Here is a 16,771-nt window from a genome sequence, read left to right on the forward strand (position 1 = left end):
AGGTCGCCCTGGCGGTTCTTGTGAGGGTTCGGTGCCCCCTCCTTAAGGGGGGGGTACTGTTGTGATCCGCTTTTTGGGCTCCTCTAGTGGTGGCTGGTGGTACTGGAGACTTGTGTGTTCCTTTCTGCCTCAGCTCACCTGCTTCCATCAGTTTTGGGAGTTCCCTATTTAGCCTTGCTCTCCAGTCACTTCCTTGCCGGTCATCATTGTAACCTGAGTCTTTCAGTTGCATGTTCCTGCTACCAGTCTGCTGATCAGCTAAGTGGACTCTTGTCCTTTTTGTTTTGTATTTGTTGTCCAGTTTACAGTTTGTCTTTTCCTGTTACTGGAAGCTCTTGTGGACTGAAATTGCCACTCCTGTGTCATGAGTTGACACAGGAGTCTTAAAGTAATTTCAGGATGGGTTTTTGAAAGGGTTTTTCAGCTGACCGTGAAGTCCTCTTTTGTATCCTTCCTCTATCTAGTAAGTGGACCTCGCTTTGCTAAATCTACCTTCATACTGTGTATGTCTTTTCCTCTGAACTCACCGTTAATATATGTGGGGGCTACTATCATCTTTGGGGAATTTCACTAGAGGTAAGCCAGGTCTGTTCCTTCCTCTTCCAGGCGTAGTTAGTTCTCCGGCTGGCGCATGGCATCTAGTCAGCCGTAGGAATGCTTCCTGGCTACTGTTAGTTGTGTGGTAGATTTAGGTCACGGTCAGCTTGAGTTTCCATCACCCGAGGGCTAGTCTGTTATTTTGTGTTTCTGATGTTCCCATGCCATTGGGGAATCATGACAGAGATCCCATTCAGCAAGTTAAAATAGTTATTTCTCTGCTGCGTGGTGACCCTCAGGACTGGGCATTCTCCCTTGAGTCAGGGGATCCGGCATTGCTTAATGTAGATGCATTTTTTCAATCGCTCGGATTATTGTATGATGAACCTAACTCTGTGGATCATGCGGAAAAAACCTTGTTGGCCCTGTGTCAGGGTCAGGAAGCGGCAGAATTATACTGCCAGAAATTTAGAAAATGGTTTGTGCTCACTAAATGGAATGAGGACGCTCTGGCAGCAATTTTCAGAAAGGGTCTTTCTGAAGCCCTTATAGATGTTATGGTGGGGTTCCCCACGCCTGTTGGTTTGAGTGAATCTATGTCTCTAGCCATTCAGATTGATCGGCGCCTGCGCGAGCGCAAAGTGGTGCACCATATGGCAGCGTCCTCTGAACAGAGTCCTGAGCCTATGCAATGTGATAGGATTTTGACTAGAGCAGAACAGCGGGGATACAGACGTCAGAATGGGCTGTGTTTTTACTGTGGTGATTCTGCTCATGCTATTTCTGATTGCCCTAAGCGTATTAAGAGGGTCGCTAGATCTGTTACCATCAGTACCGTACAGCCTAAATTTCTCCTGTCTGTGACCCTGATTTGCTCATTGTCATCCTTTTCTGTCATGGCATTTGTGGATTCAGGCGCTGCCCTGAACTTAATGGACTTAGAATTCGCCAGGCGCTGTGGTTTTTCTTTGCAGCCTTTGCAGAGCCCTATTCCTTTGAGGGGTATTGATGCTACACTGTTGGACAAGAATAAACCTCAGTATTGGACTCAGCTGACTATGTGCATGGCTCCAGCACATCAGGAAGATTGCCGTGTTCTGGTGTTGCATAATTTACATGATGTTGTTGTACTGGGTTTTCCATGGTTACAAGTACACAATCCAGTGCTGGATTGGAAATCTATGTCTGTGACTAGTTGGGGTTGTCAAGGGGTACATAGTGACGTTCCTTTGATGTCAATTTCCTCTTCCCCCTCTTCTGATGTTCCTGAATTTTTGTCAGATTTCCAGGATGTATTTGATGAGTCCAAGTCCAGTTCCCTTCCTCCACATAGGGACTTTGATTGTGCTATTGACTTGATTCCTGGCTGTAAGTTCCCTAAGGGCCAACTTTTCAATCTGTCTGTAAATAATTAATAAAATCACGGTCAAATTCCAATACCCTTTACCTTTGCTTTCTGATTTGTTTGCTCGGATTAAGGGGGCTAGTTGGTTTACCAAGATTGACCTTCGAGGGGCATATAATCTTGTTTGTATTAAACAGGGTGACGAATGGAAAACTGCATTTAATACGCCCGAAGGCCATTTTGAATACATTGTGATGCCTTTCGGGCTTTCTAATGCTCCTTCTGTATTTCAGTCCTTCATGCATGATATTTTCCGCAATTATCTTGATAAATCCTTGATTGTGTATTTGGATGATATTTTGATTTTTTCCAATGATTGGGAGTCTCATGTGAAGCAGGTCAGGATGGTATTCCAGATCCTTCGTGATAATGCCTTATTTGTGAAGGGGTCTAAGTGCCTATTTGGAGTTCAGAAGGTCTCTTTTTTGGGGTTTATTTTTTCTCCTTCGTCTATAGAAATGGATCCTGTTAAGGTCCAAGCCATTCATGACTGGATTCAACCCACATCTGTGAAGAGCCTTCAGAAATTTTTGGGCTTTGCTAATTTTTATCGCCGTTTCATTGCCAACTTTTCCAGTGTGGTTAAGCCCTTGACCGATTTGACGAAGAAAGGCGCTGATGTGACGAATTGGTGCTCTGCGGTTGTTGAGGCCTTTCAGGAGCTTAAACGCCGATTTACTTCTGCCCCTGTGTTGTGTCAGCCGGATGTTTCTCTTCTTTTTCAGGTTGAGGTTGACGCTTCTGAGATTGGGGCAGGGGCCGTTTTGTCACAGAGGAATTCTGATGGTTCCTTGATGAAACCGTGTGCCTTCTTTTCCCGAAAGTTTTCGCCTGTGGAACGCAATTATGATGTCGGCAATCGGGAGTTGTTGGCTATGAAGTGGGCATTTGAGGAGTGGCGACATTGGCTTGAGGGAGCCAAGCACCGCATAGTGGTCTTGACCGATCATAAGAATCTGATTTACCTCGAGTCGGCCAAGCGGCTGAACCCTAGACAGGCTCGATGGTCCCTGTTTTTCTCCCGTTTCGATTTTGTGGTCTCATATCTTCCGGGATCTAAGAATGTTAAGGCGGATGCCCTCTCTAGGAGTTTTTTGCCTGATTCTCCTGGAGTCCTTGAGCCGGTTGGCATTCTTAGGGAAGGGGTGATTCTTTCTGCCATCTCCCCTGATTTACGGCGGGTGCTTCAGGAATTTCAGGCTGATAAACCTGACCGCTGTCCTATGGGGAAGCTGTTTGTTCCTGATAGATGGACAAGTAAGGTAATTTCTGAGGTCCATTGTTCGGTGTTGGCCGGTCATCCTGGGATTTTTGGTACCAGAGATTTGGTTGCTAGGTCCTCTTGGTGGCCTTCCTTGTCGCGGGATGTGCGTTCTTTTGTGCAGTCCTGTGGGACTTGTGCCCGGGCTAAGCCTTGCTGTTCCCGCGCTAGTGGGTTGCTTTCGCCTTTGCCTGTCCCTGAGAGGCCCTGGACACATATTTCCATGGATTTTATTTCGGATCTTCCTGTGTCCCAGAGGATGTCTGTTATCTGGGTGGTTTGTGACCGGTTCTCTAAAATGGTCCATTTGGTACCTTTGCCTAAATTGCCTTCCTCCTCTGATTTGGTTCCATTGTTTTTTCAGCATGTGGTTCGTTTGCATGGCATTCCGGAGAATATTGTGTCTGACAGAGGCTCCCAGTTTGTTTCTAGGTTTTGGCGGGCCTTCTGTGCTAGGATGGGCATTAATTTGTCTTTTTCTTCGGCGTTCCATCCTCAGACAAATGGCCAAACTGAGCGAACTAATCAAACCTTGGAAACCTATTTGAGATGCTTTGTGTCTGCTGATCAGGATGATTGGGTGGCTTTCTTGCCGTTGGCCGAGTTTGCCCTTAATAATCGGGCCAGTTCGGCTACTTTGGTTTCGCCTTTCTTTTGTAATTTTGGTTTCCATCCTCATTTTTCTTCAGGGCAGGTTGAGCCTTCTGATTGTCCTGGTGTAGATTGTGTGATGGACAGGTTACAGCAGATTTGGACTCATGTGGTAGACAATTTGACGTTGTCTCAGGAAAAGGCTCAACGTTTTGCTAACCGCCGTCGGTGTGTTGGTCCTCGGCTTCGGGTGGGGGATTTAGTCTGGTTATCTTCTCGTCATGTTCCTATGAAGGTTTCTTCCCCTAAGTTCAAGCCTCGGTTTATTGGTCCTTATAAGATTTCTGAGATTATCAATCCAGTGTCTTTTCGTTTGGCCCTTCCAGCCTCTTTTGCCATCCACAATGTTTTCCATAGATCTTTGTTGCGGAGATATGTGGTACCCGTTGTTCCCTCTGTTGATCCTCCTGCCCCGGTGTTGGTTGAGGGGGAGTTGGAATATGTGGTTGAGAAAATTTTGGATTCTCGTTTTTCGAGGCGGAGGCTTCAATATCTTGTCAAGTGGAAGGGTTATGGCCAGGAGGATAATTCTTGGGTGGTTGCCTCCGATGTCCATGCCGCCGATTTGGTTCGTGCTTTTCACTTGGCTCGTCCTGATCGGCCTGGGGGCTCTGGTGAGGGTTCGGTGACCCCTCCTCAAGGGGGGGTACTGTTGTGAATTCCGCTCTTGGGCTCCCTCCGGTGGTTGTAAGTAGCACTTTTGTGAGTTCTGCTCTTGGGCTCCCTCCGGTGGTTTTGAGTGGTATGGCTGCTTCTTGGATTTAGCATCAGCAGCTGCTTCCACTGACCGTCTTTCTGGCTCGGCTATTTTAGTTTGGCCTTATCCCTTAATCAATGCCAGTTGTCAATTGTTCCTGCTTGGAGTCACGGCTCTTTTGGATTTCCCTGACACTCTGACCTGTTCAGCAAAGATAAGTCCTTGCTTGTCCTTTTGCAGTCCACTTGTTGTGGACTTAATTGTTTAGTACATTCTATGTTTTTCTCAGTTGTCCAGCTTATCAGTATGGATCTATTCAGCTAAGCTGGAAGCTCTGGGCAGCAGATTTTGCCCTCCACACCTTTAGTCAGGTGTGGGGATTTTTGCATTCTCTGCGGTGGACTTTTTCTAGTTTTTATTACTGACCGCACAGTGTTCTTTCCTGTACTATCTATCTAGCTAGAAGTGGCCTCCTTTGCTACATCTTGTTTCATTCTACGTATGTTATTTCCCTCTCCACTCACAGTCATTATTTGTGGGGGGCTGTCCTATCCTTTGGGGATTTTCTCTGAGGCAAGATAGCTTTCCTGTTTCTACCTTTAGGGGTAGTTAGCTCTCAGGCTGTGACGAGGTGTCTAGGGAGAGACAGGAACATCCCACGGCTACTTCTAGTGTTGTGTTAAGATCAGGAACTGCGGTCAGTATAGTTACCACCTGCTCAGAGCTAGTCGCATGTCGCTCCTAAATCACCAGTCCATAACAGTGATGCTCTGCTTTGTGACGAGGTGATGTTCTGTGCCGTGATGCTATGCGGTGCAACAAGGCGATGCTCTGCAGTGTGATAGGGTGACACTCTGGGGTGTGACGAGGCGATATTCTGCGGTGTGACAGGGCGATGCTTTGGGGTGTGACAGGGCAATGCTCTGGGGCGATGTTCTGCAGTGTGACAGGGCAATGCTCTGGGGCGTGACGGGGCGATGCTCTGCGATGTGAAAGGGCAATGCTCTCAGGTGTGACAGGGCAATGCTCTGGGGCGTGACGGGGCGATGCCTGGGGTGTGACATGGGGGATGCTTTGCGGTGTGATGCTCTGCGGTGATGCTCTGGGGCGTGATGGGGTGATCCTCTTTGGTGTGACAGGGCGATGCTCTGCGGTGAGGGAGTGATGCCCTGGGGTGTGATGAGGCGATGCTCTGTGGTGTGATGGGGCGATACTCTGGGGCGTGATAGGGCGATGTCCTGCGGTGTGACGAGGCGATGCTCTGGGGTGTGACGGGGCGATGCTTTGTGGCGTGATGTGGCGATGCTCTGGGGGCGTGACGAGGCGATGCTCTGGGTCGATGTTCTGCGCTGTGACGGGGCGATGCTCTGGGGCGTGACGGGGTGATGTTCTATGGTGTGACGGGCCATGCTTTGCGGCATGACAGGGCGATGCTCTGGGGCGTGATGGGGCGATGTTCTGTGGTGTGACAGGGCAATGCTCTGGGATGTGACGGGGCAATGCTCTGCGGTGTGACAGGGCATTGTTCTGGGGCGTTATGGGGCAATGCTCTGTGGTGTGACAGGGCGATGCTCTGTGGTGTGATGGGGGGATGCTCTGTGGTGTGATGGGGCGATACTCTGGGGCGTGATGGGGCGATATCCTGCGGTGTGACGAGGCGATGCTCTGGGGTGTGACGGGGCAATGCTCTGTGGCGTGATGGGGTGATGCTCTGGGGCGTGACGGGACGATGTTCTATGGTGTGACGGGCCATGCTCTGCGGTATGACAGGGCGATGCTCTGGGTCGATGTTCTGTGGTGTGACGGGGCGATGCTCTGGGGCGTGACGAGGTGATGTTCTACAGTGTGACGGGCCATGCTCTGTGGATGACAGGGCAATGCTCTGGGGCGTGACGGGGTGATGCTCTGCTGGTATCATGTGTCTGTGATATGTGCCACCCACCTAAAACTGTACCAGCCCCCATTGCACTGATTTCCCTCATGCCCGAGGACCATGACTGAGAGACAGAGGTGACAACTTGTCACCAAATTCCTCGTGTCAATCAATCATCTGTGGGAAATGCTGGTAAAACAGGTCCGGTCTGAGAAGGAGTGCGGAGTCCGCGCCTTGATGGATCAGAGGGGAATGGACACGTTCGTCCGGTGATATTAATGTTATGGCTGATGGGTGTACAGTCTATACAGGACGCTTTGTCCGCTAGCAGTCAGCCATGTCTCCGCCCGAACAGAGAACCTGTGTTATGGAGGGACAGGACGCTCTGTGACAGGTAATGCCTCCTACGAGCGCCAAGACGGCAGACATTGATAATGGTCAGTCGGAGCCTTCTCACCCAACAGCAATGTGGAGCACGGGCAGGAGAGGCACACGAGGGGCGCAGGAAGGTAAAATCTCCGGAGGGTGAACTTTACGTGTCCAGTCCGTTCTTCGCCCCTGATGAACGTCGGTCGTGTTTTCGTCTGGAGCAGATCGGCCGCTCCTGTAAAGGTTGGTGAGATGTTGGGGACGCCACCTGCGCTGCTCAGTACGAGCCGTGGAAAGGGCACAAGTGTAGGTGGAGGGTGGAGGCGGCGCATGCAGTGGATTCAGCTCGAGCGCTGACGACACCGATTCTTGTCACCTCAGAGTAAAATGACATCTGACGTATCGCGCCTCCCACCACACACTTTCCAAGACCCTCGGTTTCCTTCTGAGCAGCCGTAAGCCCTTGTGCACTCAGCCCCGTGCACACGTACGTGGCCGGATCGCTACATTGCAGATATTTTTGGCCTCTTGTGCCCACCGCAGATGGACCCTAAATAGTCTCATCATAGAGAAATAAAGCAGGGTCCAAAATGGTGGAGATTAAACCCAAATCAGTCACTGAGAGCCGCCATCTGTACGTCTGCACACGTCACTAGGAAAAAAATGGCGATATGAGCCGCTGCGGCTGAACACGTGGCCAAACCGCACCACAGGCACAGAACTTTTGGATCCTTACAGTTTTTTTCCCAGTAAATCGGAATTTGCACCATATTATGAGGGTTCGGGTGACTGTGACATATGAATAGACTGCAGGCCCTGACATAAGACATTGTATAGTCAGCGCCAATGTGGCGTCACCATGATATGGGGCCAATGTGACCGCGAACAGAGCAGCAAACAGGAATAATAAAACCACAAGTACTAGTGAGGGAAGAAATGGACGGGTCGGGGTCGGCCGCCAGCGCAGGGAGGACAGCGAACGTTCCGTATAATGCGACAGCGGAATATACACAGGCATCACCATGTGCACTCACACACAATGCCGGACACAGTGTGCAGCCAATCACAGCATGCTGGGAGTTGTAGTTTATACGGGGGGGCCATTCATGTGTCAGCTCCCCCCAACCCTCTTCTCCACCGTCCATGATAAACAGTATGGGCTGATATCATAACCCCTCAAATAGGAGATTTCCACCTTTTCATCCCATATAAAAACATGTTTTAGGAATTGCATGTCAAGCAATTTCCCATTGTCCCTGAACATATCAGTGGTGTCCTTTACATAATGACAGCAGAGGGATCTGATGGGGGTTGTAGTGATTACAAGCCGACGACAGGATCCTAGGAATTCTTCTGCATCATATCTCGGGAAACTGCTCACAATGCAATTCCCTAATATATCACATGCCACCAGCATCATACATGAATAGATCCCGGGCCGATGCACCATTTACGGTACCTGGAGTCATCCTAAACTTACCGCATGATATTATAATTATGCAAAAAGTAAAAACGACCAAATGAGCAAGAACAGAGAGAAGCTGGCGAATTCTAGGAACGATTACTTTTCTATTTGCGTTTCCTGTAAAAAGCCTCGTGGTTATTACTATTCTCACCCCTCCCCCTCTTATTAATGTCGATAAGGCTGCGGGGTTCAGACAACCGACAGACACTGATAAAAGTCTGCTGATATCGCTCCCACAAGGTGTGTCACCCAGCTTTCCCAGGGTCCTGAATGACATCTGTCTAGAGCTGCAATAAATCCCCTCCAACTGATAACACCAGGACTTGTTCAGGAGTCTGGGAAAGCTGGGTGACAACCCTCGGGAAGCTCTAATCCTGCGCACACGAGTTGTCACCCAACTTTCCAGGAGCAGCACTCTCAATTCCTGCTGTAGATTAACCCCTTTCAATGTGGAGCACGCGCCAGGTAAGAGACAGTCACACGCCAGGTAAGAGACGCTGCCGGAAAGACACCGCCGATCACACGCTGGGTAAGAGACGCCTGCGGTCACCCGCCGGCAGTCACACGCCATATAAGAGACGCCGCCAATCACACGCCGGGTAAGAGACGGTCACCCGCCGGGTAAGAGACGCCGGCAGTCACACGCCGGGTAAGAGACGGTCACCCGCCGGGTAAGAGACGCCTGCGGTCACACGCCATATAAGAGACGCTGCCGATCACACGCTGGGTAAGAGACGCTGTCGGTCACACGCTGGGTAAGAGACGCTGTCGGTCACCCGCCGGGTAAGAGACGCCTGCGGTCACCCGCCGGGTAAGAGACGCCTGCGGTCACCCGCCGGGTAAGAGACGCCGCCGATCACACGCTGGGTAAGAGACGCTGTCGGTCACACGCCGGGTAAGAGATGCCGGCAGTCACTCCCCGTGCTGAGCACCCACAGCAGAATGACCCGGACACGCACACGTCCACAGGGAAACAAAATCAGCTCGTTTCACTTGACATTTCTGATAATATTTTTGAGAAATCGCCAGAACTTTTGAACATTTTTTTTACATACATTTTTTATTAATGTAAAAACATAGAAACTCTCCCAATCAATTATCAAAATATAACATTCACCACGAAGTGTAGAAAACACAGAGATGTAGATTAACAGTCAGATATTATGTAGTGCCTAGTGAAGCCGCAGTACCAGACACAACCTGCTGACTGGGGGGGAGCTGTTTGTTTTTTCTTTGGCCATGCTCCAGACTTTCCTTTGGAAGATGTCCACTGTAAGAGACCATGGTGAGATTAACCTTCAGGTCCTATTATTACGCGGGGCTGAGATGCGAAATCATCAAACATGACCATCATCAGTATAACATCGTATAGACTAAGGGTTAACAAAAACAATGGCGCAAACCAATTAACAACTTCCCAATTTAAGGCTTCATCATTTGAAAGATCTCTGCTTGCAGTCTGTGAATAGAAAGGTTCTTGCCGACGCTTGTGCAGACCTGACACTGGTCCATTTGCATGCAGACACATTTCTCTATGAGTGACGTAGATCAGCAGCACTAGCCTGTGCAGTGTCAGTTTGTTACAATGTGTCAGTGCCGCTGCGATGTACAGACCTATAACAAGCGATCAGCTATGAGGTCTGGGTGACATATTTTACCTCTAAAACAAAATTAAACAGCTCCAAAAACATGTAACACAAGACGAGACTTAGTGTGATCACTGACAGCAAGCAGAGATCCTGAAATAAATAATAATAAAAAAAAAAAAAACACATGAAAAAAAGGAAGTAAAATTTATTAAAGGGGCGGGTGCCTCATTGGACCTTTCTTCATGTATATATATTAGAAAGTTTCAGAACTTTGTATAAAGAATAATGAGGTCCTCTGGGAATATAATGTTGTTAACTTGTCGATATCCGAGACACTGGGGGGTCCACGGCCACGTGGGGGTCCTGAAGTTTCTGCCCTCGTCAGTTTTCCCTTTACTTCTTGTGATGGAAGGCGATGGATCGGGACAAGTTCAGCAGATTGTCAGACGTCGCCCGTGCAGCGAAATAAGAAGCTGCGTCCTGGAAAATGAGGGACAGAAGAGGAATCACATGACTTGCGCCCCCTAGTGTGCGGGGATATCAGTGGCGCATTCTCTTACCGCGCTCGCATTTGCGGGTGCAGTCTCCATTTTTGGCTCCGTTGAGGTCCTCAGGTCCAGACTGGTGATTTTCAGGTTGCAGGACGGCGCGGTGTTCTCCCATCCAGCTAAACAATGCTAAAAGAGAGAAAACAAATAGTGTAAAAGGCACAGGGCATGATCACAAGCTGCTGCAGCACTACAACTCCCAGCAAGAGCCTGACAGCGACTGCTGGGAGATGTTGTCCCATCGGTAACGTGTACACGAGTGCAAAGTTACAGGTGCGGTAAACAGGCAGAAGCGAATGGGGACAAAAAGTGAGGATTAGATGTGTAAGATCACGGCTTGCACGCAATGAATGGAACCTCGTATAAATCCAGAGGTCTCCCCCGTCTCCGGATCACACGGGGACCCCGTCGGTCAGAACATGTGTCAGCAGACTGGCTCTGGATCCTCTGGTTTTACAGCTGAAAGTTTCCATTCACTGACAGCAAATAGAGGCCTTGAACAATAAGAGCATGCACCCCAAAGAAATGGCTGCATCGGACTAGTTCTGGAAATGTATGGAGTCCACAGGATACAGGCTGGAAGAAGGCGACTTACTGACGGCAGGGCGAGGCTGTCCGTGGGGTCGAAGCTTTTCCTCCTGTGGGCTCGGTACTTGTACGGAGGGAGCAGCGTGCTCCGGGGGATGCTCACCCTAAAGCACAACCTCAGTATCAGTAACAGAACATGAGCAGTATGGCGCCTGCACAGTCATTTAAAGGGGCGGTACACCGATAAACCAGGTTATCTGTGAAGGTCCATCTACTGGGACACCACATCCTTCCATTATAATAAGGACGGACATTACATTCCTTTGAATTTTCTTATTGCTTCTGCGCATTTAAAATTATAACAATCTTTATTAAAAATCCTTTCCCGTTTTGTGTATACAGCTCCTATGCAGAACCACGTGGCCCCATAATTACAGACTAATAACAAGCCAGGCTGCCAGTCCCTTTATCTGTCCAATATTTCTCACCAACATAAATAAAAATGAAAGTATGGATCATGTTGCAAGTAGCCACGGCAACACATAAGTGTGTACAGGACCTGTAACCACAGAACGGCAGGAGATTTTTTTTTTACTCAATTGCTTCATTTTGTATTTAAAAGGCAATGAAAAAAAAAATAAAAAGGTTGGAAAAGTCTTCATTCCCCAGAATCAACAGCCATCCCATAGCTTCTTGAGTTGGGCGAGTGGCGTGTTCACCTACCGGACGTACGCGGGCTCCTCTGCGGAGACGAGGCGTCTGCCCCTGCGCTTCTTACATACAGGACACACAGGTTCTGGACCCACCGGGGAGGTAAATAATCGCTGGTTCACTCGGTAACAGTACACACCTGAAACACAGAAACAGAAAGGCAGCTGTGATCAGAGCAGCCTCCAAGTCCAGCAACCTAATAGCTGCAGAAAAGTCTCCTTACACTGATGAGTGTCCAGCGAGAGGTCCAGATCTTCCACCGATGAGTCCTGGGCCCCTGATCTGAAGACAAACACAACAGGTTGCTTAAACATAGTAGAGAATTGCTTAAAATGTAATTCCCCAACATAGAAAGTTTATCACCTGAGCGATTTATTTTACAAGTGGGAGTGATTGGATAACAGGAGGCAAAAGCCAGACAGTGGTGATAATGGGTTTAAGTAAGAAGGACAAGTATATACACAAGGAAACTGCTTACAAGGCAATTGCAGAATATACTGCATTTCTTGTCTTACCTGCAGTACCGCTTCTTACCATTACTACAGGACATACTTTCCATAGACAGCAATGCAACAGCGCCCCCATCAGTAAATGCCCAAGTCACCAACATTGACTCACTCAGTAAAACAGTTGTGCGCGCACTCATCGCGGTTGATGCGTCGGAATTCACTGATCTCTGCGAAAAACTGGTCAGATTTATTGGTGATGGGAGACTTCACTTCCAAAACTCCTGGAGAGAGGGTTAATGGTAGGGCTAGATAGGACAGCATTAACCCCTTCCCGCCGTGGACAATTTTAGTTTTTCTTTGTCATAGCAGACCATAGGCACCACGGCTGCCCATAGGATGTGTCTGGTACTGCAACTCTGCACCACTGCAGTGAATGGAGACAGGGTGCAATACCAGAAACAACCTGCAAGCAGGAGTGGCGCTCTTTATTTTTCCCATAGCTCCCCTATAACAGGATCTGTGGCGCCACCTGGAGGCGCTGGCTCTATCCACACATACTGACCCGCTATCCAGTCATATCCCAGCAGCGGACGAGCCGACCACCGCGGCTCCAGGGGAGGGGATTCGCCGTCGCACAGGAAGGTGACGCGCCCCGCATCTCTCTGCAAGAAGAAGCGACAGTGACCTTCTCATAATGTCAGGGGGGGGGGGAATCGGCGGAGCGGGCACTCAGGGTCCGGGGCCCGTCATTTCTCAGAAGGAAAATCTTAGTCAGTCAGTTTGCAGAATGAGTGCGAGACCCCAGAATGAGTCACGTCGGCCCCCCTACTGCCTGCAAGTCACTCAATGCAAGTGCGGATAACTCAGGCTTAAAGCTACAGTGCGGAAACACAGACACGTGCAGGATGGCTCTGGCATTCAAAGGCACGGGGACAGATTTACCAGAGCTGCAGGAGTGATTAAAGGGGCGCTCCACCAAACCAGCTCCTGTTACCTGCTCACCTCTCTGGGGAAAAGAAAGGGTTAACAGACTGATCACCTTCATAAGCCCGAAACCGTGACATTGCCTCGTTAACAGGAAACGCTCCCAGAGCTGAAATCAGACCACAAAGTCAGCGGCTTTTAAAGGGAGTTACACCCAATCATCGAGAAGCCGGCGAGTTGTGGGGCGTCTGACAACTACTGGAGGCACCAGAACAGGTCCCAGAGGTGTCAGGCATTGGTCACCTTTATCATTGCAGGATCTGGATCCCAGGAAAGTTGGGTGACAAATGTCATTTCACCTGCCATATTGCTTGTCAGGCAGGATTATTGGGGTCTCATGAGTAACATCATATATTCCTACAGTCTGGCCCCCTGTATCAGCAGACCGGGGTCCGTCCATTTGTGGGAAGCGCAGTCATTACCTTCGAACTCCGGGATGGTGTGCACAGAATAGATTTCGGGGTCCTCGGTTCTTTGCTCCGCAGGTTTCCGTCATCCTCTAACCTGTCGATATACTGAGCAGGGAAATCGCTTGTGACCCCCGAAGAGTCAGATTTGGGGTCAATCATTGTGGAGTTCAGGATACTGAGATGCTTTACTGGAGAATTCACCCTAATAACATCCAGAACAGAGCGCCCCCCGAGTCCGGACCCCCCGTGTGGAGGAGGCCCTCTAGGATGGGAGGTCTTGGGGGTACACAACACTTTCCTGGCAGCGGAGGATGATCCTCGAGAGGTCTGCAGAGCTGGATCCCGACCGCTCCAAGATCCGGACAGTGCCGTTATAGGTTCACAGCTCTACATGAAGAAAGATGCAAGAAATAAAAGAATCCAAGACAAGACAGAGCGATAACACACTGAGAATCCTAAAGCTGGAGTATTGGCATCTATAGTGCAGCTTCTGTTCTCTGGTGTCAGCCCCTGCAACGGGCAATATTGTAAGCCGCTTTCCTCTGTCTATAATACACCTTCAGAGCAGCATTCACCATTCTGCCAGTTGCTATTAGATCTAATGTGACATAGAAACCCCATTACTGGATGCAGAAACCCCAGCAGGTATCCACTCACTGCATTCTCACACCATAAGTAATAATGAAGGCAGGCGGAGCACACAGAAAGCATCTCCTAAGCACACAGTGACTGCACCAGCGGAATAGTGAGTGCAGCTCTGGGGTATAATACAGGAGGTAACTCAGGATCAGTAATGTAATGTATGTACACAGTGACTGCACCAGCAGAATAGTGAGTGCAGCTCTGGGGTATAATACAGGAGGTAACTCAGGATCAGTAATGTAATGTATGTACACAGTGACTGCACCAGCAGAATAGTGAGTGCAGCTCTGGAGTATAATACAGGATGTAACTCCGGATCAGTAATGTAATGTACACAGTGACTGCACCAGCAGAATAGTGAGTGCAGCTCTGGAGTATAATACAGGATGTAACTCCAGATCAGTAATGTATGTACACAGTGACTGCACCAGCAGAATAGTGAGTGCAGCTCTGGGGTATAATACAGGAGGTAACTCAGCATCAGTAATATATTGTATGTACACAGTGACTGCACCAGCAGAATAGTGAGCGCAGCTCTGGAGTATAATACAGGAGGTAACTCAGGATCAGTAATGTATGTACACAGTGACTGCACCAGCAGAATAGTGAGTGCAGCTCTGGGGTATAATACAGGATGTAACTCAGGATCAGTAATGTAATGTATGTACACAGTGACTGCACCAGCAGAATAGTGAGCGCAGCTCTGGAGTATAATACAGGAGGTAACTCAGGATCAGTAATGTAATGTATGTACACAGTGACTGCACCAGCAGAATAGTGAGTGCAGCTCTGGGGTATAATATAGGAGGTAACTCAGGATCAGTAAAGTAATGTATGTACACAGACTGCACCAGCAGAATAGTGAGTGCAGCTCTGGGGTATAATACAGGATGTAACTCAGGATCAGTAATGTATGTACACAGTGACTGCACCAGCAGAATAGAGAGTGCAGCTCTGAGGTATAATACAGGATGTAACTCAGGATTAGTAATGTATGTACACGGTGACTGCACCATCAGAATAGTGAGTGCAGCTCTGGAGTATAATACAGGATGTAACTCAGGATCAGTAATGTAATGTATGTACACAGTGACTGCACCAGCAGAATAGTGAGTGCAGCTCTGGAGTATAATACAGGAGGTAACTCAGCATCAGTAATATATTGTATGTACACAGTGACTGCACCAGCAGAATAGTGAGCGCAGCTCTGGAGTATGTGATGTGATGCTGGCGATATATGAGGTATAACGCTCACCGTGAAGTTGCGGGCAGTGAATAGCTGCTGCTGCTTCTTCAGCTCCTCCCGGTTGACATTCAGCTTCTCCAGTAGAGACTTAGTCAGACTCCGCAGCTCGTCCAGGCGCTTGGAGGACGACATTTCTGATCAGTATCTGGACGTCTCCATCTGTAAACCACAGGACGGCATCACATCACCATCACTAATATCTGTCAGCTGTAGAAAACCACCAGCAGTGACACTGAGCGCTATGCTGGGAGTTGTAGTTCACCAGTGAAGATGCCATCAGCTTCCCCTGACTACAGCGTTGGTCTGAAAGCAGATACACAGGTGGGAGCTGGGACACCGCCATACTGGAGAGAACCGGACTTTCCCAGTAACATAACTAAGAACTGGCTGCAGAGGATCCTGGGATAACACAGATGGAGCGCTCTGATCCCAGATGGATAATCCCTTTAATTAGTACCCAGCAGGCACCGGGCCTGGAGCTCAGTACATGATGCACAGACGGACCTGTGTCCCGGGACCTCACATGTCCCCCAGCTCCCGCCGCAGTGCCGCACAATCCCAGGGGAACTCCTCGGTATCCGGTGATCAGCCTCTGCTCGCCTCGCAGTCACCCAGTGCCCCCTGCTGGTCATGCAACGTAATACAGCGATTCTTAAAGTGTCGACAGTTTCTACCTGGGTCTGTTCAGTCTGAGCGCGCTGTGGAGGAATTGCCACTTTAAAAGAAACTCGACCACATCTCACGTGACCAGTGGTGCAACCGCTGATTGGTGAAATTAAAACCGCTTCTGTTCCCGCGTTACGTGAAGATTAACATCAGTGACCATGGAAACCGGCTGTCAATCACTGAACGCTGTATGTATAGAACGCAACAGTGTGGGTGGGAAGGGATTGGGAAAGACAGACCGCAGCAGCGACAGTGACAGTGAGGCACCGCCATCACTGCCTACAATCCAATACTAGTGACGGCATGTATTATACCCATACCTCCCAACTTTTGAGGAATGGAAAGAGGAACAGTTAGCGGCGCGCGAATTTTAGGCCACACCTCTGACCACACCCATTTAGCACTTCTGATCACAATGTTTGGTAAACAATAATTATAAACAAAAAAAAAAATATGGCGACACAGTGCTCCATGCTGTATAATGGCCACACATGATGCTCCATACTGTATAATGGCCACACATGACGCTCCATACTGTATAATGGCCACACATGATGCTCCATACTGTATAATGGCCACACATGATGCTCCATACTGTATAATGGCCACACAGTGCTCCATACTGTATAATGGCCACACATGATGCTCCATACTGTATAATGGCCACACAGTGCCCCATACTGTATAATGGCCACATTATGCTCCATACTATATAATGGCCACACATAATGCTCCATACT

General features: G+C 49.0%; 2 protein-coding genes across 3 annotated transcripts in view; both read right to left on the bottom strand.

Moving 5' to 3' along the window:
• The window catches only part of LOC143768785 (tumor necrosis factor receptor superfamily member 8-like), a 70,856-nt gene extending 63,787 nt beyond the window's left edge, over positions 1 to 7,069 (bottom strand). The window contains exon 1 of the mRNA XM_077257425.1: positions 6,882 to 7,069. The gene's annotated coding sequence lies outside the window, so the exon portion shown is untranslated. The remainder of the gene's footprint in view (positions 1 to 6,881) is intronic.
• Positions 7,070 to 9,323: 2,254 nt separating this feature from the next.
• MIIP (migration and invasion inhibitory protein) lies at positions 9,324 to 16,131 on the bottom strand. 2 transcript variants are annotated; one of them, XM_077249633.1, is made up of 10 exons: positions 16,040 to 16,131; positions 15,375 to 15,524; positions 13,490 to 13,864; positions 12,646 to 12,745; positions 12,253 to 12,364; positions 11,858 to 11,916; positions 11,647 to 11,773; positions 10,991 to 11,087; positions 10,408 to 10,524; positions 9,324 to 10,327 (listed from the first exon to the last, which is right to left on the bottom strand). In XM_077249633.1, exons 2-10 carry the CDS (start codon positions 15,495 to 15,497, stop codon positions 10,241 to 10,243), a joined length of 1,197 nt encoding a protein of 398 aa, XP_077105748.1. In that variant the 5' UTR covers positions 15,498 to 15,524; positions 16,040 to 16,131; the 3' UTR covers positions 9,324 to 10,240. The 2 variants fall into 2 exon arrangements, with proteins under 2 accessions (XP_077105748.1, XP_077105747.1); XM_077249632.1 differs by having other exon boundaries at positions 15,870 to 16,062.
• Positions 16,132 to 16,771: the final 640 nt, after the last annotated feature.

Source organism: Ranitomeya variabilis, chromosome 4 (genome assembly GCF_051348905.1).
Source record: "Ranitomeya variabilis isolate aRanVar5 chromosome 4, aRanVar5.hap1, whole genome shotgun sequence".
Lineage (NCBI taxonomy): Eukaryota > Metazoa > Chordata > Amphibia > Anura > Dendrobatidae > Ranitomeya > Ranitomeya variabilis.

What these genes read in the sequence shown, in the direction of transcription:
- MIIP (XM_077249633.1), bottom strand. Translation starts at nt 15,497, where the DNA reads ATGTCGTCCTCCAAGCGCCTGGACGAGCTGCGGAGTCTGACTAAGTCT. An exon ending in GCGCACAACTGTTTTACTGA is followed by an intron (nt 11,917 to 12,252) that starts GTGAGTCAATGT and finishes GTTTGTCTTCAG; the next exon opens with ATCAGGGGCCCAGGACTCAT. An exon ending in GAGGAGCCCGCGTACGTCCG is followed by an intron (nt 11,088 to 11,646) that starts GTAGGTGAACAC and finishes GTTGTGCTTTAG; the next exon opens with GGTGAGCATCCCCCGGAGCA.